Source organism: Ambystoma mexicanum, chromosome 5q, assembly GCF_040938575.1.
Source record: "Ambystoma mexicanum isolate Mex_15411 chromosome 5q, UKY_AmexF1_1, whole genome shotgun sequence".
NCBI classification, from domain to species: domain Eukaryota; kingdom Metazoa; phylum Chordata; class Amphibia; order Caudata; family Ambystomatidae; genus Ambystoma; species Ambystoma mexicanum.
In genome coordinates this window covers 836,021,632-836,049,086 of record NC_090933.1, presented here as the reverse complement: position 1 = coordinate 836,049,086, position 27,455 = coordinate 836,021,632, and the positions used below count along the sequence as shown (strand labels likewise).

Here is a 27,455-nt window from a genome sequence, read left to right as displayed (position 1 = left end):
CGTACGGCGAAGACCGACGCCGGTGAAGATCGAAGAAGTCAGCCGTTGAGGACTGTCACGACGGACTCCGGGTCTTGGAAGGCCTCTGGCCTCAGCCTCATACAGTAGGGAGAGTGGGGGGGTGTCATACAGGCTGTCTATTCCCCCTTTCATACATATACACACCCGCTGCCATTTTTTACCATATGGAGAGTACTCCACTCAAATTCTGCCCTAAATGCAATAGGAAGTTTCCCTGGGTGGATAAGCACCTTACGTGCAATCTGTGTCTCCCACGAGACTATCCCGAGGCTACCTGTCGAGCTTGCAAGCTCTTCAAGCCGAAGACCCTTAAGGACCGCTCGACTAAACGCTGGGTCCACTATGCCAGGCAACTAGAGGCCATGGACGTAGAAGGTACATTCAGCGATGGCAGCAATGCCGCCGAATCAGACGGCGAGGGCAAAGGGATGACTTCGGACACCCACGCGGAAGCACCCGACCCCAAAGGACTGGCCGGTGGCCACGTTGTGGGGACAATTCTACCACCACTAAGCACATCAGCCCCGGCCGTGACTCGCGCGTGTCGAGCAATCGGCACCGGACGACACCACGAGAGCGGTCCAATGAATCTTTGTCCTCTGTGTGTTCCCGCTCGCGTTTGCCTCATGACAAAACCCAACTGTCTTCGGTTGATAAAGGTGTCGCCCGATCAACAGCCCCCGAGGCCCGATCGTTGGATGACGAAATTGCTCAGCATTCTGAAGAGGCTAGACGCGTCGCGTCTGACTGCACTCCCGAGACTACACGCCCTTCTTCGAATCCCACCTCCGAAACTCGACGCGATATGTCGAAACCTTCGGAGGCACATAAAAAAATCTGGAAAACATTCCTCTAGCCATGGGGGAGGGGATAAACAACATATGAGGACATCTTCAGGTCCCCATGTTCATAAAGAGAAACAGAAGGCCCCAAAGGAGATAGGGAAGTCTAAAATGTCTGAACCTACCCCAAAAACAAGACTCATTCCTCCCACTGTTGAGGATATGGGCACTGATGAGGAACCAGAACCTGATATTATTTCTAGCTCCAAAGAATGGAGCTCAGCAGACATTGACAGGGTCATGAAAAGGCTAACATTTAACATTATGAAAAAGACCCAAACTACTTTCGTAGTTACTCCAACACCCCTCCTACCTCTGCCCCTTCTGGGTCCAAGGTAACACCTGAGTCCTCTCAACCCTTGCTAAGAAACTCTGCTCTGACACCCTGTTTCAGGGCTTGGTCACAGACCCCTTCGTGGTGGAACCTTCCCACCCTGATTCATATTGTGATGAAACAGAACCTCAGTTTGTTGATGACCAGGCGGGTGACCCTTATTAGGGGGATTGTGAGGACCAGGAGGAGGAGGAGGATGAGGCTGAAGCGTACAACATTGACTCCCCGGTTGCTAAAGACCCCCCGGTGCATGACTCACCTGTGGACAACCAACCCCTCCTCAATGAGGTACTGGTTAGGCAGCTGCCCACTTTCATATTGACACACAAGGTGTTTAAGAAGACAGGGATTTCACTGAAGAAATCCTAGGAGACAAGAAAGCCATTACTCAGGCTATCCCTTTGTTAAAATCCATCCACCGCAGAATTGATCCCTCGCTGCAAACCCCAAATCTCGAAATGGGATGTCGACAGGGCGTGCCAGTAATACTATCCCTAGTGTAAAGTCCACTGTACCCATGATCCTTCTCGCGTCAAGGTCCCTCAGATAGTTTTTATCTGCCATTGTGACGGACGCTTAAACCCGACTTCGACTACTTCATCGACGCAGTGGAGAGGACGACCGTCAAACGAAATCCCAGGCTCGACTGACCCTTTCAGCCTTGCAAGGCCGCACCGGGCATAGACCCTAACAGTAGGGAGAGTGGGGGGACGGTCATTCTAGAATGCATTTTCCCCATCATCCTCTCCTTTCTCGCATGTCTGCCATTTCACATAAACATGGAGAACACTCCATTTACGTTTTGCCCCACGTGCAATAAAAAATTCACCTGGATAGATAAGTGCTGGGTGTGCAATTTGTGTCTCGCACAGGATCACAACAAGGGGCATTGTCGAGCCTGCATGCTCTTCAAGCCAAACACTCGTCGGGACCGGAGAACTAAACGCTGGGCTCATCACGCCATGCAGGCCGAGGCTGCCATGGATGTGGAGGGAGCCTCCATTGATGGCAGCGTTGCGGTCTTTACCAACAGCGAAGGTGATCCGTTCGGTTCCCAAGTGCAAGCCGCTGACCCCAAAAGACAGGCCGGCGGCTCTGTTACAGGGACGACACCTGGCGGCGGAAGCACTCTCACAACCCCCAGCACTAAACACATAGCCCGGGGCAAGGAATTGACACCATTGTCGACCAAACTCCCACACACTGCGTCAAGGGGGAGGTCCACAGAAACCCTGTCCTCTGAGCACTCATGGTCCCGATCGCCTTACAACAGGCCTCGTAAGTCAAAAGACAAGCCGTATGCCGTGCCCAAAACATTGATCGAACGTCGGAAGATGAGGCTTCGGTCCACCCCACCGCCGAAAGTCAACACCCCATGTCGAAAACGGCTGTAAGCACTAATATCACTAGTTTATCACACTTAGTGAAAACGCATGTCCCTGAGAGCCTTCTTAAATCTAAACATTCAAATAAACACTCCTCGAAGATCCCCAATCATAAGGAAAAGTCTAACAAGGACAAGTCTACCACTACTCACAGGGAGAAACATCACTGTTCCCCAGGAGGAAGGGTCCTTGGCAGAAGCCTTAAAGAACAACGGTCAGCTTAAAACTCAGGGTCAATCTACACCCCAGGGCCAACCTACACCCCTGGGACAGGGCACTACTCCTCAGTACCCTGCTGTCATTCCAACTTCAGCCACATGGACTGTTGAAGACATAGACAGGGTCATGACTAGGATGACCTTTATGGCCAACGTCTTCGAGAAGAGCCCACAGGCATACCAGAACTTTCAAACCACATCTCCAACAGCTGAGGCTTCGACCTCCCAGCCCCCAGCTAAGAAAACACAACCTAATACTTTTCCTATTTCGACTCCAGTCGAACCAGTACAGAGTGGTCTGTATGATGTTCGCACAGACACTGACCACAATGATTCCTTTCAAGAGACAGACCATTATTATGATGATGATGAGGAAGAGGAGGTGTTTAACCTAGCCTCACCAATTCAACAGGACTCGCCAGTGTCCGATTCGCCAGTTGACAATCAGCCACTCCATAATGATATGCTTATAAAGGCAGCTGAACACTTTGGAATCCAAACCCAAGAGACTCAGCTCAATAAGGATTTCATAGAAGATATATTGGGGGACAAAAAAGCAGCCACCCAATTCATTGCTATTCTGCAATCCGTCCAAAGAAGGATTCAACCTTCTCTGGAAACACCACACCAGACACGGGCAGTCAACCCATGGGTTGAAAAACTTTTCTGCCCAGCGCCATCTGACCCACTTAACATCAGGGGCCAGTTTAAGCCAGATTCTCTTGTGGTTACCACGACTCGGAAGAGGGTCGGAACACTGTTAGCCTTGTCAGAGGTGCCCCCCGATAAGGAGAGCAAAAAACTGAGAAAGGTAGCCACGTCGGCAGCTTTCCAGACGAGGATCACTAATAACTCAACACTTCTGGCAAGCTACATCTGCCACAAATGAGACAGGATAACTACATTGATAGCTTCTGCTCCCAAACCTCTGAAGTCAGAACTGGCCCTGGATGGCAAGGCAACATCCAGCTGCATCTTGAAAAACAACATAGATACCGCTGACAATGCAGGAAGGATTATTGCCAAAAGGACCATCATCAAATCCCATGCATGGCTACGCCAGTCTGGCTTCAAATAGGAAACACAAGCTACACTCCTTAATATGCTGGTAGAACCCAACGTCTTATTCGGGAAAGCTGTAGAAGACCCATTAAAGTCTGCCAAGTAGGAATATGATACCTTAAAGCCTCTAGGCCAGCTGACGAACAAACCACCAGGCCAGAGAGGCAGAAGCAATTTTCGTCGGTTTCGTGGCCAAAACTCTCAGAGGCTCGGGTTACGGACATGGGGTAACAACCAGGGTCAAGCCTTGCAGGGATTCCAGAGAGGCCAGTGCCGATCTCGTGGCCCGGGAGAGGTACTCCACATCCAGAGCGGAAGGTACACCTCCTAAACAATGACAGCCCGCTCCAGGTCCCCTCCCATGCCTTTCCAGTAGGAGGGCGATATTCACACTTCACCCACGCATGAGAGGGAATCACTACAGACAGGTGGGTGCTATCAACCGTGGCGGGAGGTTATTGTATGGAGTTCATCCAAAAACCATCGAACCAACCCCTGCGACAAAGTAATTCAACAAAGGAAGAGCAACTCATCCTTCTCGAGGAGGTCACCGCGCTGGTACTCCAGGACGCCATAGAGGTCGTACCAGCGAACAAGGTAAACAAGGGTATTTATTCAACCTACTTCCTTGTGCCAAAGAAAGATCTATCTATGCACCCAGTGTTAGACTTACACCCTGCAAACACTTATCTAAAGTCACAAAAAGTCTGCATGACAACGCTACAAGAGGTAATCCCTCTGCTAAAGCGGGGAGACTACATGGCAACAGTGGATATGAAAGATGCCTATTTTCATATTTCAATGTTCCCAGTGCACAGAAATCTCTTGCGTTTCAAGATGGCAAACCAGCACTACCAATTCAAGGTGCTTCCCTTCTGAATAGCATCTGTTCCAAGGATGTTCACCAAGGTACTGGCGGTGGTGGCAGCGCACCTGCGCAGGGAGGCAATCCCCAGTGTACCCCTACCTGGATGACTGGCTGATCACAGGGGAATCACTCCATCTTTGCAAACAAAACACGCAAAGAACCATAAACCTTCTGTTCCCATTGGGCTTCTCAATAAACGAGAAAAAGTAAAGCCTTGGGCCAAAGACACCAAAACAGTTCCTAGGAGCGGTTTTAAACACAGAAGCAGGGTTTGTCTTTCCATCCATGGAAAGGGTTCAAAACATGCTACGGCAAATACCTCTGTATCAAGCCGGTCTTCAGGTAAGTGTACCCAAAGCAATGCATTTACTAGGCATGATGGCATTGTGCATAAACCTGGTCCCACGCGCGCGTCTGCGCCGCATGCAGGAGTGGTTAACGAAACAATGGTCTCAGGCAAGCAGTGTGTGGGACGATCTAGTGGTTGTTTCGCCAACACTAGTAGTAAACCTACGCTGGTGGACAAAACAAAACCTGTTAAAGGGAAAACCCTTCCATGACCGGCAGTACAAGCGATCGTTCAAACAAACGCATCACTCTCTGGGTGGGGAGAACATTACCTTCACCACACAGCACATGGTCTGTGGACTCGCGTCACAGCACAGAACCACATCAACCTGCTGGAACTCCTAGCCATATTCAAAGCGCTTCAAGCATTTGAAGCGCAGCTGACGAACCAGTCAGTTCAAATCCTCACAGACAGCACCACTGCAATGTTCTATATCACCAAGCAGGGGGGCACACACTCTCCAAATATGTCCAAGCTGGCACAGAAAGTATGGAGATGGGCACTCAGACGCAGGATGTTCCTATCCTCCCAACATGTTACAGGGGCACTCAACCCTCTAGCAGACTCTCTTAGCAGAGATCCCCTACCAGAACAGCACAAGTGACATCTAGACTCAAGTGTTGTAGACCACATCTTCTCACAATAGGGTTACTCCATGCTAGACTTGTTCGCTACAAGAGTAAGCAAGCAATGCCCAGACTTCGCGTCCAGGTTCCCCCAACCAGACTCGGAAGGGGAACGCCCTATGGATGAGCTGTTCAGGGAAATGTGCTTACGCTTCTCCGCCCCTTTAATTATCAGGGTAGTTAACAAGATTCACAAAGAACAGATGACGCTCATCCTAGTTGCTCCTATGTAGACAAGACAACCATGGTATCCACATCTGTACAAACTGGGCATGTGAGATCCCATCAAACTCCCTTGCCAAACCAACTTATTGACCCAACATGGGGGAATAACAGTACATCCTCAACGACACTCAATGAACTTGGCAGCATGGCTTCTGAGATCATAGAGTTCGAACATCTTAATCTACCACAACAGTGTATGGATATCCTCAAGGAGGCACGTAAACCAAACACCAGGCATTGTTATTTCACCAAGTGGAGAAGATTTGTCATTTGGTGCCAGTCTAAGCAAATAAACCCCATTGAATGTACTCCTTCCCACATTCTAAATGAAATGCTCCGCTCAGGGTTAGTATTCAACTCTATAAAGGTCCACCTGGCGGGTTTATCCGCTTACACCCCCTCCCAGAGTAAAGTATTGTGGTGGAAGGTACCGTTCAGTAAGGCATTCAAGGAGGGAGTGTAAAGACTGCACCCTCCAATTTCTAACCAATCCATTGATCTGCCGGCTTTTTTTTCAGAATTCAACTAGCTCAGCTCAGGTAAAACTTCATACACTAGATGTAAGGAAGGTGGTCCTTTACTATGTAAACAAGACCAGACCGCTTAGAAAAACAGACCAACTGTTTGTCCCCGTAGCACCAGGCAGAGAAGAAGACTGCATTTCCAAGAATGCCATCTCCAGATGGATAGTCAGATGCATACAACGATGCTATTCATTATCAAACAAGACACTGGGCCTCATTACAACCCTGGTGGTAGCCGTGCCTGTAACACAGACACGGCTGCCGCCGGAGTTGCATTTTTGCCGGCGCCCAGAAATGGGCAATTACTGGGTCATTACGGCCTTGCCGGACCCGGTATTTGCCCATTCTTGGGAGCCGGAAAAAAATCTTCCCCATTTCCATTTGAGCCCCATAGGGCTCAGTGGGAATGGGGAAGCCGGATGCACAGGCACTGTTATCAATGGTGCCTGTGCATCCGAAATGCTGTGCTTGCGGGTGCCTTTCATTCCGCCAGGTGAAACCTGGCGGAATGAAAGGAACCCGCGAGCACAACTTTTTGTCGGTCCGGATACAACGGTCCTGGCAAGCTTACCGGTACCATTGTATCCGGACCGGCAAGCTCGTAATGAGGCCCACTGCCTTTCACACCAAGAGCTCACTCCACATGGAGCACAGGAGCTACTCTGGCATTTATTGCGAATGTCCCCTTGCATTGACACTCATTCCAAAGCAGATACACAGTGTGGGACAAGCGGTTCTAAAACATCTATTTGCCGCTGAACCTTCTCACAACCCAACCCACCACCTTCTAATAACGCTGCTCGCTAATCTATGCATAGCATGTGATCTAAGCTGATTCCACAAGCCTCAGAAGGGATACATTACTCACTGTAATCGTAGTTATGATGCTTGTATCTGCTTAGATTCACATGCGCTCACCCTTCCTCTCCTCTCCTGAGAGAAGGTGCACAGATGTTATATGTGCTTCTCTGATACATATCTGCTTAGATACACCTGTACTCCCACTGCACTTCATGCTACCTCATGTCAGATACGTAACAATCTGAGGACCTCGATGCGTGTAGGTCCATGGGTACAGTCGACGTCACACTAGGGAAAGTATTACTGGCACGCCCTGTTGACGCCCCTTTTCGAATTTTGAATACAACTGTCATACTCTGCAGCCTCCACTAGTTGTCGGGTTATGCATAGCGTGTGAATCTAAGTAGTTACATGCATCAGAAATACGATTACGGTGAGTATTGTATCATACATATACACATATATACACAGAACCAAAAACAAACACTGCACAAGGCAGGGGGGCCACACCCCAGTGTAGAGGAAGTCCGAAAAAGTGAGCACAAATCCAGGGTCACTGCTGGAAAAACTTTTATTGTTTAAAAACACAGAAAAACAGGATATAGGGGACACAGTTCTGGGTAATGCGTTTCGTGCTCGCAGAGCACTTGATCACACACCTAATCTAATAATATATAATTCCATATCAGGAGCACCCAGTCCCCCATCGACATACGACCTGAGCAGCATCTCCCATTTAATCCGCAAGTGCTTTGGGTACCATGTCAGCCGGATCAGTAGACTCTGCAGCTTTGAAAAAAAAACATCACTCCTGGCCACACAGGCACATTTTGAAAAATATATAGCTGTTTGGGCACTGTCCCCATTTTTGCTATCGCAGGGCGTCCCAGCATGGAGATCGGCAGGACACACCACCTAAAGACCTTCATTCGCAGTTCTCGGAGATAAGCTAAATGGTTTTAACCAAGCAAGGTATCCCGTGCCCTGCTAACCTGTATCCCCAAATAGCAAACTGAGCTTTGTTCCTATTTATAGGAGTGCATGTGCTGAGGTTCTCTAGTGTTCGCATTCAGTGGGAACAAGACTGATTTTTGCGAGTTTATACGAAGCCCTGATAGTTCCTTGAATGATTCCGTAGCAGTGCTAGGTTAGTTACTGGGTTTTTAAGGTACAGGACTATGTCGTCTGCATATAAGGACACTAATTTGCGCCCTACCCCCATTGCAAGCTCCTTCTCAAGGTAGTATATCCAGAGGTGCGCTGCCTGCAACTCGACTGCAATTGCGAAGAGTAGATGTGACAGCGGACACCCCTGCCAAGTCCCACACACCAAAGGGAACGCCGCTGACCTCCTACCAAAGAGACCTATGCGGGCACTAGCTGTTAGGGAGAATTCTCTGTTAAGGCTAATTTTCCAAACCTAGTGAGTCCCCCAGCAGCTTTTCTGGATTTTTGGGGTTTATTTTTTTTCTCCAACTAAGAGTGAGACTCTTTCTCTCCCACTCTTAGACATGATTTGAGATATCCTTTGACTTTGTAATGTGTTTAATGGTCTATGGGGTCTTTTACTCCATAGGGTTTCATGTATTTTTGGTAAGTGTGTTACACAGCACCCTCAGTGCAGTAACACAGGGGTGTCATAGTGACCCCCTAACATAGACTCCATACCCTGGGACTGACTACTTTCTCCCAGGGCATGTAAGGTCACCATTGACTTTACTAGTCTTAAATTAGGAACAGAACCAGTACAAACCATCCTATTGTGGAAGTACTGGTAGGGGTAATTAGATTGCCCCTGGGTCTGTTTTTCGAGGGGGCACTGTGCAGTCCCCCTCGTCGAGTTTCTGGCTGGTGGCAGTGGTTACCACGTGAAATATTCCACCGGAATATTTCCTATGGGATTTTCCCATTCATTTTAAACGCACCACTTTTTGGTGCAATGTTAAAGATACCGCTGGGTTATTTATTTAATATTTATTCCCCGGTTGGGTCTTTTTGCCAGGACTCCGTTTTAAAATGGCGTTTGTGTTCTCTTCTGTGACTCCAACCCAAGTCGAGCCCTTTGTTTCACTTTTTTGGCGGTCTTCTCCACAGAAGCCTCCAAAAGTGGTGCCACTCTGTCTGGGTCTACAGGATGTGTGGGAGGGGGGTTTAGGCACCCTGGACTGAGTTGCCTCGGCAACTCAATTCGTACTTTTGTGTGATTGGCCCAGTGGTGAGCCGCCCGGCTCACCACTTAGCATGTTTGAGTGACAGCTAGGACTGATGAATGGGGGTTTTCTGCATAAAAGCAGGGCTTTGGGGACTGGAACTTCAGAAGTTGCCACAGGACCAAAGAATCCCAAGAGGGAGAAGCTAAGCTGACCTGCAACAACAACACCACCGGTGGAGCCCTGCTGAATCGTCTCACCACTTCCCAACGACAGAGAAAATCTTCATCCCGGAGAGTCTTCTTCCTCTGAGCTGGTGGGGATAACCAGTTCGCCCTCTTTTTCGCCTTCCTGGATCGTCTCATGGTCGAATCGCCCGTGCCAAGCACCCCGGCGGCCGGATAGCCACGCTTCACCACTACCGCGAATAAAAGGGTAGTACCTTTTCATCGAGAAACTCTGCGGCTGGTTTCTTCCCTGGTGTTAGGCGGAAACCTGTGCCGTTCCCTCTGGGACCACTGCAAAAGGTTTAGGACTACAGGTGTTTGGCAGTAAACCCACTTGGTAGCAGTCTGTACCACACAGATTCACTTGGTAGCTGTGGCTGAGCAGTCAGACTTCCCTCAAGAAGAGTTAGGCAGTATGTGGAGTATACAATATAGGGCAATTCTACACAGTACGACAAGCAAACACGCAACAAGGCTTCGGTGTAAAGATATAAAGGTATTTATTTATAACGACACATCTATAGAAAACACTCTGGCACTAATACGGCAAACACTTCAATTACAATTACTCTACGAAGGAAACAGATCAATCCCCCTAACAATAGTTCGACAAGTCTAGGTTCTACCAGCATCACTTATTTGCAGACAGAGGTGTATGCTTCAACCTAGATGGCACTCTAGTATTGGTTAGGACGGGAGAGAAAAATAAGCAGGTTACGAAATCAACACAGTTCAATACTTCACGGGAAAATGCAAGGCAAGAAGGCAAGAACCACGATAGATCATAAAGTTCAGAGGCCAGGCCCACTCGGAGAGAGGCAAGGCGATATGTCCCAAAAAGTCTCTTAGTGGAAATGCGTTTGAGTCTTTGTAGCAAATTGTTTATCGGAAGATTGGACCAGTTCAGAACAACACGCTAAAGAAAGCTTGGAGGCGACCCAAAGGAAAGGCGAGGATTAAGACACCTCACTCGATCCGGCAGAAAGGGAAGCCAGGCGGACACGGTACCTTGATTGTGGAGAGACAGCTCCAGCGGGGGCAGTTGTTCCTGTTGGTGGATGCACGTCGGGTCTTTGCCAAGAGTAGAGATGATCTCGTCGTCGAAGAAAAGTGAAGTCCGGTGCACCACCAGGGAAGAGACCAGCCGCGGAGTGCTCCGTCACAAGGCACCACCTTTTGGTTGTGGTACAGGGGTAGTGGCTATCCGGTTGCCGAGGTGCTCTGCACGGGCAATTCGACCACTGCGTCCTGGAGCGAAGAAAAAGCCAGTCTGGTGGGGAAAGGGGAAGAGACTCTCCGGCAGGGAGATCTCCTCTGTCGTCGGGAAGTGGTGAGTCGGTTCCGCAGGGCTCCACCGGAGGTGTCGTCATGCAGGTCGGCTCAGCGTTACCCTCGTCGGATTCTTAGGTCCTGTGGCGACTTCTGAAGATCCAGTCCCAAAAGCCCTGCTTTTATGCAGAAAACCCCCATTCATTCAGCCTAGATGTCAATCAACACGTGCTAAGTGGTGAGCGGGGAGGCTCACCACTTGGGCCAATCACACCAGAGTGCGACCGGAGTTGGCAAGGCAACTCGGTCCAGGGTGCCTAAACCCCCTCCCACACCCCTGTGGTAACCCAGACAGAATGGCACCACTTTGGAGGGTCTCTGTACAGAAGCCCGCCAAAAGTGGAACAAAGGGCTCAACCTTTGGTTTAGGAGTCACAGAGACGAACACAGACGCCATTTTAAAAACCGAGTTCTGGCAGAAAATACCATCCGGTAAACTTATTTAAGATAAGTAAACTGATGGTATGTTAGAGATTAACGAGGGAAAGTATCAATCTCCAACAATGGGAAGAATCCCATAGGGTTATGTTCGGGGTCGAACATAACAAGTAGTTTCCACTGCCACCAGCCAAAACTCGACGAGGGGGGACGGGACAGTGCCCCCTCGAATAACAGACCTTGGAGTAATCGAATTACCCCTACTAGTACGTCCACAATAGGATGGTTTGTACTAGTTCTGTTAGTAAATTTAGGTCTAGTAAAGCCAATGGTGACTTTACATGTCTGGGGAGACAGTAGTCAGTCCCCGGGTATGGAGTCTATGGTGGAGGTCCGCTAGGATGCCCCAGTGTTACGGCACGTAGGGTGCGGTGTAACACACATAGCAAAACATATGAGACTCTATGGAGTAAAAGACCCCATAGCCCATAGAACACATTGACATTCAAAGGAATTACACACATTCATGTCCAAGAGTGGGAGAAAAAGAGTCTCACTCTTGGCAGGATGGAAAAAAACAAACTCCAGAAATCCAGCAAAGCTGCTGGGGGACTCACTAGGTTAGGAAATTCAGCCTAAACAGAGAATTCTCCCTAACACCTGGCAGTGCAACGACCTCCAGCTTTCCTCCACGTCGAGATCTCCTCTTCCCCTGGACGAAGCACCGAATTGCACCCGCTACCAGGAACAACTGCCCCCGCTGGAGCTTTCTCACTATTTTAGGTACTGAGTCCCGCCTGGTCTCCCTTGCAACAGACTGTTCAAGGTGTCCCGTAAATCCTTGACTTTCTATCCTGGGGTGACTTGGGACATACTAACTAACTTTTCCTGACTTAAGCCAACCATTTTTGAACTCTTTGCAACAACTCTTTAAAAGAACTAATCAACTGTGTGATCTTGGACACCTTCCGCCTTGCTCTCTTCAAGAGTGGGCCTGGCCTATGACTTTCTTGCTCCTCAGTAGATTCTGCCTTTTCTGACTTGCTCTGGTTCTCCTAAAGTGTTGGTGTTGTTTGTGTTCTTAATTCTGCCCTTTTCCCTCCCTTTTTTATTAACTTATTGGAGTTCCATCTTGAGTTAAGCGCTCACCTCTGTCTGAAAATAAGTGGTGTTTTAACTAAGACTTCTTCAATAAGTAATCAGGGATGTATATATATTAATAGTGACTGTGTTTGAACTTGCTTGCCATATTAATGTCAGTGTATTTTACAAAGTGTGTTTTTAAATAATTATATACTTTTATACCCAAGCTCTGGTCAGTGTTTGCTTGTGCTACTATATTTTGGTACCTATCCTGTATACTCTATATACTGTCTAACTCTTCTTGAGAGAAGTCTGGCTGCTCAGCCACAGCTACCAGGTAAATCTGGGTGGTATAGACTGCTACCAATTGGGTTTACTGCCAACATCTGTAGTCTTAAGCCTTTTGCAGTGGTTCCTAAGGGAACTGCACAGGTTTTTGCCTAACACTAGCCCCCTGATATACAAGTTTCACTGCACTCAAAAAATACTCTGGGACTCCAACTATTTGCAGGACTTAAAACAAGTAATCCCACCCCACAGAACTGAAAGCCTTCTCGACGCCTAAAAAAGCAGCCCCCTCCTGCACCTCTGGGTCAATCTGCGACAGAATAACAAAAAGCTGCCCTAGGTTTAGCTCAGTGGAATGCCCAGGAATAAACCCTGACTGATCGTGATGAGCAATCAATGCCATGTAGGGGAGTAGCCTGTCAGCTAGGATTCTCATAAATATGTTCATGTCCAATTTGAGTAAAGAAATTGGCCTATACAACGCACAATTGTGGGGGTCTTTTCCAGGCTTCAGAATCAAGGTGACAACTGCCTCGCGCAGGGAAGGAGGAAGCGTCCCCATACGCAATGGGGCAGCTCAATTATGAAACTCCCTACCCCATGCACTTAGATCTGACCAAACGTTCAACAAATTTAGACAGAATACAATAAAATGGCTCACTGAGAATACTATGTAACCTGCACTTTCCCATGTACCCACCACTTGTGCCTCACCTGGGCTAAAGATGGTGACTGGCCTGCTACTTTGTAAATTTAGTTTTATGATGACTGTTTGGCTATACATCTTCTGTACTTGGTATTGTCTCACCCTGTGGTGCCATGTTCTATGAATCTGTAACTTCTGTAAATGTGTAACCTCTGTACTAAGCTGTAAACCTACTTGTTCTCATGTCCCTGCTACCTCAGGGTCTGGTGCGCTCAACAAATAAAACAAACAAACATACAATGCCTCCTGCCACATGGCCAGCATATGTTCCACTACATTAGCACCATATGCCTTATAGAATTCTGCTGTAATGCCATCAGTACCTGGTGCATTGGAGGAGGGCAGTGACCTTATGGCCAACAGGATATCTTCGACTGCAAAAGGAGTTTCTAGACGCGCTACTGCCTCTTGATTTTACTTCGTCAGGGATGCCCCCGGAGGTACCCACCCATCACATCCACATAAACCTGTCCCCACCACTATAAGTAGTTCGTAAAATGCTGAAAAGGCCTCTAGAGTGAACCCCCAGGTCAGAAACAACTTCCCCTCCATCCATATGCACAGCTGCAATGTCCATCATACCTCCTTCTCGCCTAATCATATTCGCTAAATGGCGACCCGGTCTCCCCTCCTCTCCATATCTGTACATGCCAAAAATGTAACCTCACAGCCTACTTCAAATCGGAACCTATCCAATGCCTCCTTAATGAGAGCCAATGTTTCAACATTGTCACCATCGCCCAACCTAGCCTCCAAGTCTTTCAACTCTATCTCTTTTGAGCACAGGCGCCTTCTAATATTTTTCAGCACTCCAAACTGGAACGCCATACACCTGCCCCTCAGATACGGCTTGGAGGCCTCCCAAACAGTGGCCATGGAGTCCACCGACCCCAAATTGTAGTCAAAATATGACCTTACCATGTCTAGCACCTCACTTGGTGCTTGAACTGGTCTGCCGCCTGCTCCAAAGGCAATACCGGCTCTCTGTCCTCACCAAGAAGAGAGCTCATATCCAAGCCTGCGTCTCTGCGGCATCTAACAACTCGGCTGAACTCTTTAAAATCTGCAAGGAACTGGCTATTCCTGCTGCAGTCTCTAACTCTCTTGTCCCTTCCCAGGCCCTCTGCATGGCACTGGCTTCTCACTTCATCTCTACAACTCAGGACATCCTGTCCTCGCTCTCCTCTTCTCCCCTCCCTTCCTCTACTCCCTGCTCTTCCTCTGGCCCTTCTGCAGCCACCGCTCCTCCCTCCTTCTCTGCCTTTCCACTTTTCTCTGCTTATGAGGCTTCTAGACAAGTCCGATCTATGAAAGTCTTGCCAAAACAGAACCACCCCTGTTCCTCTAAAACCATCAATGACCACATCGACTCCCTAACTCCTGCTCTGGCCGATTTCTGCAACCACTTCTTCGCCACTGGATTCTTCCCTTCCCCCTGAAGAACTCTCTTGTGCACCCTCTTCTTCAGAAACCCTCTGCTGACCCCTCTTGCCCAGCCAACTATGGCCCATCTCCATCACTCCCTTCCTGGGCAAACTCCTAGAAAAGATGGCCATCTCCCAGTTTAATCTCCACACTGAAACTGTTGGTTTACTTCATAACCATCAGTCTGGCTTCAGAGCTGCCAGAACCAAGGAGAATGCTCTCCTGAACATACGTGAAGACCTGCTCTCCAACCTTGATTCTAACACCCCCTGTGTCCTCATCTTGCTTGATCTCTCTTCTGCCTTTGCCACTGTCAACCACGCAATCTTGCTCAAATCTGTGATAACTTGGGTATCACCGGTCAGGCCCTGTCTTGGCTGACCTCTTTCCTCTCTGACCGACCCTCCCAGGTCCACCAGGGGTCCTTCCTCTCCGCTACCTTTTTCTCTACCTGTGGAGTCCCCGAGAGGTCTAACCTCTCTCCCTAGTTCTTCAACCTCTACCTGGCACTTCTTGCCCACCGCATTGCCGCTCTCGGCCCCAACTTTCAGTGCTGTGCGTATGACACTCAGCTCATTTTCAGACTTCAGCCTCCTCTTCTCCTTCCCTCATCACCGACTGTCTGTCTGCTATCCAGGAGTGGTGTGCTGCCAATGACCTCTGCCTTAATGCCAGTAAGACTGAGATTCTCCTCACCGGGCACACCCACTCCCTCCTTTCCTGTCACAATCTGGCCGGCCTCCCTTGGCCCTCCTACTGCTCCCACCTGTGAGGCTAAAAACCTCAGGGTCATCTTCGACTCCACACTCTCCTTCTCTCCTCACATCTCTGACGTCACAATACCAACTCCACCTCCTCAGGGGTATTCTTCCTCTCCTTCCCCCAGAAGCTCACTGTCTCCAGAGCTCTGGTTCTCTATAGGCTGGACTATTGCAACAGCCTCTTTCTAAATCTTCTTGCCTCTACTCTCCGCCCTCTGAAACTCATCCAAAATAGGACTGCGAGACTTGTCCTTGGCCTCAAGCCCAGGGATCGTATCTCCCCAGGACTGACATCTCTGCACTGGCTCCCAGTGGCTGTGAGGATTAAGTTCAAAACCCTTTGCATTGTCCTCAAGGCCATCTGGGGCATGGGGCCTCAATATCTTCAACTCTCTCTTCCTAAATATCTTCCTTCTCAAGCTCTTCGCTCATCCGCCTCCAACTCCCTCAGGGTCAGTCGGTTCGCCAAGCAACAATTTGGTGGTAGATCTCTTTCTTCGGCTGGGGCCTCCCTCTGGAACTGCCTCCCTGAAACTTGAGGAGAACCATCTCCGGTTCCGGAAGCACCTCAAAACCCTTCTCTTTGCTTCTTTTTCTCCTCCTCTCCCCTGCTGACATCCTGGTTGAAACAGCAACTGCACTGGTTACCTGGCCACCCCCTGATCTCTGGCCCAGGTCCCTCCCACACCAGGTGCACATGCCTGCACTGCCTGCCCGACAACCCACGCACTCAGAGACTGTTTCTGTATCCCTACAGTCCCACTTCCAGCACTTAACACCCGTCGTCTGCACTTGCCACCTGCTGGCCATTATTTTTACTTTTGTTATTATTCTATTCCTATGTACTGCACTGTCCTCCCCCCTCCCCCCACCCTGTTCCCCTTCCCTCATCCCATGCACTTGCACGATCTGAATGACACCTGGCCTCGTAGGATCGTTGTATGTCCTCACTTTGTTCCCCCTCCCTTGCCTCGTCCCGCCTTGATACACTTGTGTATAGGCGCGTTATAAATGCCATGGCTTTGAACCGCAATACGGTCTGCCCACCCATTCCCTACCCAAATCAATCGACCACCAAATCGGGGAATGATCCGACAGTATTCGAGGGAGGAGCTGGCACTCAACAGTCATGCGCACTAGAGCCAGACCGGCCACAACATAGTCCATCCAGGATGTCATGTCGTGGACTGAAAAATAATATGAGTAGCTCCTGGCCTCCAGGTGCAGCACCCTCCACACATCCAACAGACCCAAAGCTTTCATGCAATCCAAGAGTTTATACGCTGTCTGAGAGAAGGGCCTAGTACCACCTGCCTATCTATATATGGTCACATCCGGGATTGTATTAAATTCCCCCGCCCGATAAGATTGGCATCCATGTACTTGTAACATTTAGACAGAAGCTCGTCAAAGAAATTAGTATCATCAACATTTGGACCATACGCATTAACTATTGTAGCGGGGAAGTGTGCCAGAATCCCTGGCACAATTGCATACCTCCCCTCTTGGTCAAATACATGCTCCAGCGGCGGGACCGAAGTCACTTGGTATCAGCGTCATGACCCTTCTGGAGTATATGGAAAATGACGTATAGTATCTCCCACTGCCCCACGAATTTGTCACACATTCATTTACCACCTCCAACAGATGTGTTTCCTGCTTGATGCCTTTAACAATAGCTTATTACCTTACGCACGTTACGTGGGTTGTTAGGCCCGCATATATTCCAACAAATATCATTACATGCTGCCATTGGATCTTATCGGACCTATATTGAGCATCACCATGTTCCGACTATACTCGCTCTTGCCATCATCAATAAGTTGTGGCCACACATATTTACCAGTGCCTGTAGAGACGTGAACCATTTTCTGAATTACTCCCCCCAACTGTACCGCTACCCCTAACCCCCTCCCACACTGCCCAACCCCAACTCGCAGTGAAAGACCCCCACTTTCCCCACCAGAAATCTGGCAAACACCAGGGGATGTCAAAGCCGACAGCACAACAAGCCCACCTGCGGACATTCCCCAAGAGGAGGAGGTCAACCACTTTAAGGATCACAACCGGGTAATTGTACTATTAGATTGACCTTTTTGTACTTACCAGTGGCACATTTTGAAACAAAGCCTAGCACACAGGTTTCTCTGCAACAAGAACACTGCAACATTGAATGACCATCATACATCACCGAGTGAGCACAAAGATTTTCACATCCAGGCCCTTTAGCATTCCAACTTCATGACCACAGGATCAACAAATGGGACCCCAATCCAGACCCCTCAGCCTGGGCAATGCCTCTAAGAAACTGTGCACCTCAGCCAGGTCAATGAAGAAATGAGTCTTGTTATCATGGTCCACTCTCAATTTTGAAGGACAGAGCACGGCATAATGTAAACCATGCTCCCTGAGGGAGCGCTTTGCCCTAAGAATGACAGATGAGCCTGCTGCACATAAGGGGTAAAGTCTGGACAGAAGGAGATTTAAGCTTCCCTGTATTGTATATCCCTGATTTCTCTGGCCCGGCGCAGCAAAACATCCTGGTCCCTATAATTTAGCAAGCGTGCAATAACTGGGCATGGGCTCTGACCCGGTCTCAGTGTCAGTGGTGACACCCGATGGGCCCGTTCCACCAGGAACTGTGATGACAGCAGTGGATCCCTCGGGACGATCTAATAAACTCCTCCATAACTCCACGGACTCTGGGATCCCAATCACTTGAATATTATTTTGCCAGGATCTCACTTCTAGGTGTTCGTGTTTATCCTTAGTCTCTCTCACTTCTCTCTGCAGTGTGTGCAGTGCCTGGTGCATTTCTGTGCTGGAGTCCTCGAGTGTTCCCACCCTCTGCCCCACCTTGGTGATGCGCACACTCTCTTTCTCGATGCGCTCTTGCATTTTATCCACCTTGTAGCCATTCCATCTAATTTAGTATTGATGGCCGGAAACCCGCTCTTCATCTCGGCTTGCACTAGCTCCAGCACCGGGTTGGGGTCGCTCCCACCAGTGCTAGAGCCTGGGTTGGCAGCATTTGCCACTGTGTCCATATCCAAAGCCTCCTCGGGTGGACATTTTACCAGCACCGCAGGCAGGCCCTCCCTTGGCCCGAACAGCAAGCATCCTTGTTTCTTATTACTTTTGGCCATATGTGTGACCCCACCACCTATGGGGTAGTCCACAAGTCCCACCCAGAGCAGGTTCAGGCACTCGAATATTCACACCAGGGTCTACCTCGTGCTCTGCACCCACCAGGCAGGGATCTGTTATATTTTTGCACTCCAGCAATTCACCTGGCTGGGCGCCCCACAGCGTGTTATTCAATGAGGCCCCACCAATCACAGTCTGGCTCCTCTGCCAGTAGTACCATCCAGACAGCCCCCAGTGGCCCCAGCCCTTCTCATCTGTAACGCGGGCTCAGTATGCACCATCACTGCCGACAGGCCAAGGTCCATGGCACCACAGGCCCGCGCCCTTCTCCCGCTAAATCCCCCTGTGGGGAGGACCGCCAGGAGGCCTCACTACAGGTCAGTGCGTCGGAGGAGGCACTACCCACAGCGCCAGGCCAATGGGGATCTCTCTCCCGCTCTCTACTGTCTCACCGTACTCTGCCGGCGCCTGCCCTCACTTGGTACTACAACTGCTGTGTTGGGCCACCTAAGCACTGCCTTGGTGATCCCCTCACAAGCGCACTCTCTGCGCCGCCGATCAGGTCCACAGTGTTTATGCAGCCGGAGGCCAACACAGCTGGCTCAGTCACTTCTCCCCTCAGCGATATGCACCAGGGGGTTTGCAGGCACTGGCGGATGTCAGAAGGCCCCAGTTTAAGGCACACACTAGTGCCACAGCAGCCCTCCTGGGTTCTCCTGACTCTCATGGGCCGCCCAGCTGCTTCAAACGCTGCCCTGCGGCGCTCCGGCCCACCCGACGTCAGTTTCTGTTAATTAGATGGCTGTGCACAATGCATAGTGGGCCGGCGGCCTCCTCCTCTAGCCGTCTGCTTGCAGAGCTTAAAAGGAAACAGCCATCTTGGTTGCAGGCTCTCAAGCGCCCCCAGCAATTCATAATTTGCTTGTCATTTTAGGATATTGAATTGTTTTTCACTACCCACTTTTTGGAATCATGTTTAAAATTGGATTTTACAAACCATGCTCTCAGGTTATGTTCACTCTGTAATTAGTGGGCATGTATTGAACCCCATAGAATCTATTCCTGGTGAAGTGCTAGTTATAACCACTCCTGTACCTTTTTGCAATATCCAACCTAGTTCAGTAGAAAGGTAAAATATTCCATAGCCACAGAGTCAAAGGGTATAATTCTGCCTTGCCCGATAAACAGGGCCGGTATAGTTTTTGGCCTGCAACAAAAATCGGACACAATTGAAATACCTTCAATCCTGATGGATGTAATATCTCTCCCCAATACAGAAGAATATCAAGCCAAGCTTTATAAAAAACAGAAAAGAAAAAATAACCAACAACTGTAATGGCATGAGGGGAGAGCAAAACCATGTCTCTGTAATCCTGCCAGTACTAATGAAATGCCATCACAAACCACAAAATAATCATCTTATATAAGTGGAAGATAATGGAGCGAGGAAAATGATTTTTCCATTCTTCTTACTTCAATATCATTTGTCGCTCTAGACATTCACCATGCTCTTTTTCAACTGTAAACCTTTTTCTACTTGTTTCTACCAATGATATTTCCATGTATCCTTCCCCCTTCCTCCACATGTTTTTCTTCTCTTTTCCTACTTTGTTTTTCCACTGTCACCATTTCTCATCTCCCACATTCTCCTTTACCTCATTCACCAACACCATTCCCTTTTCTTCACTCTTTTCTCTTTCACATCTCTTTCCCATCCGATTTTTCTGCACTGCTGCATTCACCATATTTCATTTGTTCCTCACCTCTCATCCTTTTTTGCTTCTCAACATCGGGTCACTCGTTAAGTTCTGCCTTGAGCCCTCTTCTCCTTTAATTACTGGACAGCAGCACAGAGTAAGCCTCCTTTTCTTTTCCCCCAACTCTTCACGCTTCTCTCTCCATATTGTATGTCCCTTTTAGTCCAGTTTCCCATTTTCCAATTCCCCATTTCTTATGTCAATGTTAATGCCTTACTAGACAGCATTAGCAGCCAATTGTGTGTTGTCGATACCCAGTCTACTATGTTCAAACAAAGCCTTATTTGACATTTATTCTTGTGGTTTGGGTCCTCTTCTGCATGCTCAAATTGCCAATTTAATATCCAGTTGAAATATATGAGATATACATTTGTCATTCCATTTATAAAGACATATACCTCTTAGTGTGCTATTGATTGCCTACTTGCCAAGAAATCAGGGAAGTCGATTTCTTAGCTTCTAAAGTTGCAAAACGTTGTATCCCTTTTTTGCCTTTACATGACAATATTGTTCAACTTGATGATCCCCCCTTGTCTGCAAGATTGGTTTGTTTTGCTGACCTTTAAGCAGTTGAAAACAATTATGATGGGACACCCAGGTAATGATTTTTCTTCAATGTGCCACTGATCACTTTCATAATTTGGGGTTAGGAAATGTAATATTTTGCCAAATTATGAGTTTCAGTTAGGTTTGTCTTTTTGATGAATGATTAAGGTCTCATACCCTGGAGCTGGAGGATTCCCAAACATCATTGGAGGATCCGATCTGATCGCTCATCATACGAAAAAGAATTCAGAAATGGAGCTCTGGCTACGTGATGAAATGGAGGTAAGATATTTCTCACATCATGCACGCAGCTTTTTGCCAAGTATTCTGTATCTAAGTCTTTCCTTACAAACAAAGGAACTCTGTCCTTAAACCAGCTATTTCCTCAGGAGTTGTCCAAGTCAATGAGTAGGTTTCAGCGTTTACTTTTCCATTATTTATTTTCATTGCCTAGTCCCACAGGAATTTGGATGATCATTTACTTTCTAGGGTGACTGAAACAATATCAACATTAATTACTGTAACTGCACACAAGGCACTGCATTCAATATGGCTGAAATGTGCTTTTAGGCCACAACCAATGTAATTACAACTATAACAAACATTTTGGAATGTTGACACATGCAAAATACTTTTATTTACCAGCAGGGTTATGGTTTAGAAGAAAGGAGGTTTTGAGAAACTGTTTGTTTTAGTCCATTAGCATCTCATTGAGACTCGCCAGCATCCAGTTAAAGCAAACATGTTTCTGAGCTTTCCTCCTGGCGCACATACCTAATATGTAGTCTTCAAAGTTATTACTGTTTTCCTTGCATGAAATGTCCCTATTGAAACACGACACTGCCCTTTTTGTCGTTAATAATACAAATTTTGAAGAAGTATGCCTTAGGACACAGAAGCACTACAGAGTTTTAACTAATTGAAAAAAAAATGTCAGGTCTGATTGAGGTTTTCTCAAGGAATATAAAATGGCACCACGGCATAGAAAAGCAAATTATTTAAAGAACACACAAACTTCCTTGCACTAAGGTGAATTAACGTTGAAAGCAAAACGTAGAGCAAAAACTACAAGAACCGCAAATGGTCCTGTTGCACAGTACTCTGAAAGATGAGTGACAAAAGCAGGGCAAAATAACTGTTGTGTTAGTATCCCACACAGCATATTGCAAGCATTGTAAATGTATGACTATGCACACTGCAAAACATGTTTGTTCCTGTGTACATATTTGGGACTGCTGGTGGTTGCGTTCAAAGTGATGTGTATATTCATTGCAGTGGTAGATAAGACTGTTGGGCTATTTGCATCATTTCTGGTGATTATATCAGTGTCATCTCCTTTTCTGGGACAATATGCATTATTTCTGGTACTGTATATTATTCTGAAAATTGCTATAATCTATGAGTACCTGTGGCAAAGCCTCCTGCCATGGTCTCTTTGGCATGGCAGGCCATTGTCACATGATCCTCCACACCAGTTGCCCTCTCCAAGGCATAGATCCCAAGGGCTCCTTTGTCAGGAAATCTGGTTTTTGCAAGTCCCACAGGATCTGCAGGAATGGATCGATCCAAGGACACATCCGTCCAGATTCTCAGGACCTGCTTGCAAAGTCTGCAAACCAGTCAACATACAAAACACAGAGAAAGAACCTAAAATGGATCTAAGTGACAACAACAAAAATACTCAAGAGTCTCAAAACATTACATTTTTTTCCCCTGGATTGTAACATATAACAACAAAAATAAAGGCGGGCCCAGACCCCTGCAATCCCCCACATCCCCCCACCTTAATTAATACCCCAACCCCCTATCTATATTTGCGTTGTTATGTGTTAAAAGGCGTTGAAAGAAATCCCATGTTATGGGATTTGCAGTGTTTTGTCGCAATACCTGTGAAATCCCTAGGAATGGGATTAGTGGGCCGCTAACTTCCCCCAACCAGATTTACCTTTCCATCAGCCTGATGCAGTGTTCTTCCTTCCACACACAGCTCTGTCTAATTCTCCAAACACATACAGGAAATTCAAGATGGTCACTAGGCATTGTATAGTTTTAGTCTGGCCCCCTTGAGTAGCAGACCACAGAGTCCTCAGACAATCACAGGGCACCCCTGCCCTCAGAACACAGGTGCAGACCCTCACCCAAAGGTCATCCCAGGGGGAGAGGCTTCCACACTATCTCAACTCTGACTCTCAGTCAGGGAGGAGAGGATCGTTGGAGGTAGGAGTTTTGAAAGAATCCAGGAAAGTTTACAGAGGACGTTAGAGGGGAGATGAGAGACTAGTTGGTGAGTGAGGACGAGTGGGGGAGATAAAGGTGAAGGGGAAATTGTTGAGTGCAGAGGGGAAGATAAAGGCAGAATGAGTTGTAACGCCTCAGTGGGAGTTAGAGGTGAAAGCAAATTGTTGAGAGCAGGGGGTCAGATGGCAGTGGGAGGAGAGATTGTGAGATATGAAGAGAAATCAAAAGTAGAAGGAAAATTTGTAAGACCAAAGAGAGGGACTGAGGTGGTGGAGGAGGATGAGACAAAACAGAACAAAGAAGTTGGTAGTAGGAAAGAGTACAAGTAGAAAGATGTTGGCAGTAGCAAGTAGAGCAGATAAAGTGTGTACCAAGAGGAGTAGCTTGTGAATAGATTTGAGACCTGAGGTTTACCATACCAAGGAGAGAAGCTTGGGAAGGTGGAGGAGATCAGAGGTAGCATAGACCAAGAGATGAATGTTGAGAGTAGACAGCATACTGGAGGCACCTCAAATGTGGATTGGAAAGTTGTGGACAGAGTGAAAATTGGCAACAGAGAATGTCTACAGGAAAAGTTTAGAAATAGCAAGGAAAGTGGTGCTATACAATACCAAGAGAAGGCAAGGATGTGTAGAGAGACAGTTGGTCATGAGAGACATTCAAAGTTGGTGGTAATGGATAAGAGGGAGGTTGATGGAGAAAGATATCTGAGGGATGGCATGAAATGTGGAGAGGGCATTGGAGTGAGAGTGGAGTTCGACGGGGAGTGATAGCAGAGGAACAGAGTAAGGGAGAAAAGCCTGAGAAAAACAGAGATCTGAAAAACAGAGAAGAGACAGAAAGCGGTTTCTTGAAGTTTTGAAGCAGAGAGACTGATTTGGTGAAAAGGAACTTCATAGGGAGAAGGTTGGCCAGATAGAGCAGGTAAGTTCCAGCAGGCCCGGTTACTTCAGGGCAGGTGACCGAGGCAGGAGGGGGAAAACTTCAGAACAGGCTCAGAGAGGCAGAGAGAGGAAAAATACCTCACCCCACGTTCTGATGGGCGAAGGAACCCCCCTCCATAGCTCAGGTGACTGCCAGAGATTCCTCTCCCACCAACAACTACAGCAAGAGGTCAGTCTGCTGTAGAAATTCCAGCTATACCTGTCCCTCTTAGAAGAAGCACAACAAACTCTACAGGACACGGACTGCTTCAGATGGAGAAACTGAAAGAGGCAGGAAACCCTAAATCCCCTGAGTAAGAATATTCATTTAGATTTTTGGATCTCCTTTTGGTGCACTGTTATAGGATTCGGGAACCCCTGGTGAATCCCACAGGGTGTGAGAGATTGTGACCCACTCTCTTTCAAGAAGGGTGGCTGAACTAAGAGATAGTCTCTTGGGTCCTGCCCCAGAAAAGAGGAACCTGGGAGGTTGAGATCCTGAAATTTGCACTCCTTTTATATCATTGAACGTTTATCAATTGACCCATCCTATTTTAAGTTCCCAAACAAAGTATAGTCTATTTAAGTTGAAAATCCTGGTCTTGACTGGTGCTTCCTTCATCTTGCCATGTTAGAGTAACATAAGTGCAACACAGTCAGACTTGTGGTTCTCTTAGTGCTTTCCATGCTTTCAGTGCCTCAAAAGGGTGATTTGTAAGACTGTAAAACAAAGATGAATTCTACCATTTTCAAAGGCTTAATCGTGGCTAAAAGCATACACGCCATTAACTCCCGTTATAGATTTGCCGCCATATTTCAAAGGTGATAATAACTTTCTTTTTTAAACTTCATTTTTATCAGCATTTATACCGACAAACGGACAATTACAATATATCAAAAACCTGTGTAATCCACATTAGCACAAATAATCTGGATCTCTCCCCTCTCGCACTCTCCTCTTGCCCCACACCCCTCCCTAACCCCTTATCCCAATCAACTTTTTGATCAATAGTGTGCGTATCTTCAGTTTTTGTCTCTGACCCGGAGTACTCATTTTGTCTGTAAATTTCCTTTGTCAGTTTCCCTCCAAGGCCCTCCCTCCACCTCCCCATTCCACTCTTCCTCCTTCCATTCCACACACCCCCTGGCATCATCTACTGGTTATCATCCTCCATCCCCCTTTTAAGCAGCAGAGCAGACCAGTTGATATGGAAGCCCTCCATTTTATCATTCACCACTGCAGTTAGTTTTTCCATGACCATCATGTTTTGCACTTTTCCTTCCCATACTGCCTTTGTGGGGAGCGTTTCATTTTTCCAGCATTGGGCAATGGCCAGTCACCCCGCCCTCAGCATGGCTTCTCACATCCTCGGAAGTCTATGTTCGTCCCTATCTTTTTGCGGTAGCCGCAGCAACAGCCGCAGTGAGTCAAGGTCCAGCCCTACCCCGTCACCTCTTCCATCCAACACAGCACCTCCTTCCAGTACATTTTAACCTTGGGGCAGTGCCACCACATGTGGGCCAGTGTTCCCTGGCTTGCGCACCCCCTAGGGCACAGTGGCGATGTTCCCGGAAACATCTTTGACAGTCTTACCGGATGCCTGTGCCATACCAGTAGCAATTTAAAGTTATGTTCTATTGAGGAGGTGAACAATCCTCCCTGAAAGATCACCCTATATATGCGGGCCCATTCTTCCTCTGAAATCTCTTCCCCTCCTAACTCCACCCAATATCTCTGGCAGTTTTCCTTCCCCTTTAGGTCAGTTTCGTTCATTGCCTTATATAGTTTGGACAGTATACTTTTCCTTGTCACAGCTTGGTCTAGCACTTTTACCACTAGCGTTAGTTCTCTAGCCGGCCCTGCCGCCCTCCTTGGATCTGTCAGGATACCCTTAATGCGAAGAAATTCAAAAATAGAGATTGAGTCCCCACCCAGTTTATCTTGCACCTTTGCCCATTCACAGAAGTTCCCATCTTCAAAAAACGGTTCCACTCTCGAGCCCTGCGTCTGACCACTTCTGTGAATTCATAAACCCCTTGCGCGCCATGTCAAACGGTGGCCCCCATATTGAAGACATAGGAGAAGGCCATGAGGTATAGCTTTGTGCATCACAAGTGTCCCGCCAGACCGACCAGAGAACTCCTAGTGTAGGGTGGAACCGTAAGCGGTCCGGTTTTGATCTGGCGGGGAGCAGAAGTAGTCTCTGACCTTCAGCGGGTGTGCTATAAGGTCTTCCAAGTAAATCCAATAGGTCCTAAGATCTTCCCTCATGTGCTCCAGCCTCCCCTGACTTGTGCCGCCCTATAATACAAGCGGATACCCAGGAACTCAAACCCCCCACTTATCCCGCGGGAGAGTCAAGGTTGTCATCTTCACCCTCAGAGTCCTGTTTCCCCATATAAATCTACAAAGCTCTCCTATGACTTTTATGAACAACTTCTCTGGGAGCTGGCTCGGGATAGATGCAAACAAATATAGCAGTCTGGAGAGGACATTCATTTTTATGGAGGTCATCTGTCCATACGAAGTCAGTATCAGTGGGAGCCACCTCTTTAGGTCAGCCGTGAGTTGGACACAGAAGGGATTATACTTTGCTGCCACCATCTCACCTAAATTCCTTCTTACCCATATACCCAGGTATCGAATGCTCCTCTTATTCACCTTCATACCTTGGTAGCTCTTTCCCGTGTCTAGGAGGGGGCTCTGCGGCAACAGCAGTAAGATTGAAGATTTTCCCACATTAATTTTGAGACCCCATTCTCCTCAATTTGAGCCATTAGCGCTGGGAGGGATACCTGAACATTCGTTAGGTATGCCAGTATGTCATCAGCAAACAGAGAAATTTTGCATTGAAGCTCTCACCCCACTATACCCTTAATTCTTTCATTCCCTCTAATCGTAAACGGCAGTGGTTCCATCGCAAAGGCGTATAGGAGCGAGGAGAGGGGACATCCCTGCCTGGTCCCTCTCAAGAGTTCGAAAGCTATCGTTAAACCCCCATTTATCAGAACCTTCGCCTTGGGCCTATTATATAATGCAGACACCCATTTCAGGAAATTTGCTCGCAGTCCCATCCTCCCCAATACCTTCATCATGAAAGGCCACTCGACCTTGTCAAAGGCTTTTTTCGGATCCAGTGTCACTAGACATGCATCCAGACCTTCTGCTTACGCCCACTGCATCAGGTTGATCGTCTTCCTAATTTTGTCTGATTCTTGCCTTCCCCTAATAAATCCCACCT

The 27,455-nt window shown here is 47.8% G+C and overlaps 1 protein-coding gene across 3 annotated transcripts in view; it reads left to right on the top strand.

Annotated features, from left to right (window-relative positions):
• The window catches only part of NBN (nibrin), a 732,941-nt gene that overhangs the window by 524,098 nt on the left and 181,388 nt on the right, over window positions 1-27,455 (top strand). For all 3 annotated transcript variants that reach the window (XM_069621324.1, XM_069621323.1, XM_069621322.1), the window contains one exon: window positions 21,221-21,334. In XM_069621324.1, coding sequence (XP_069477425.1) covers window positions 21,221-21,334 — 114 coding nt within the window. The remainder of the gene's footprint in view (window positions 1-21,220; window positions 21,335-27,455) is intronic.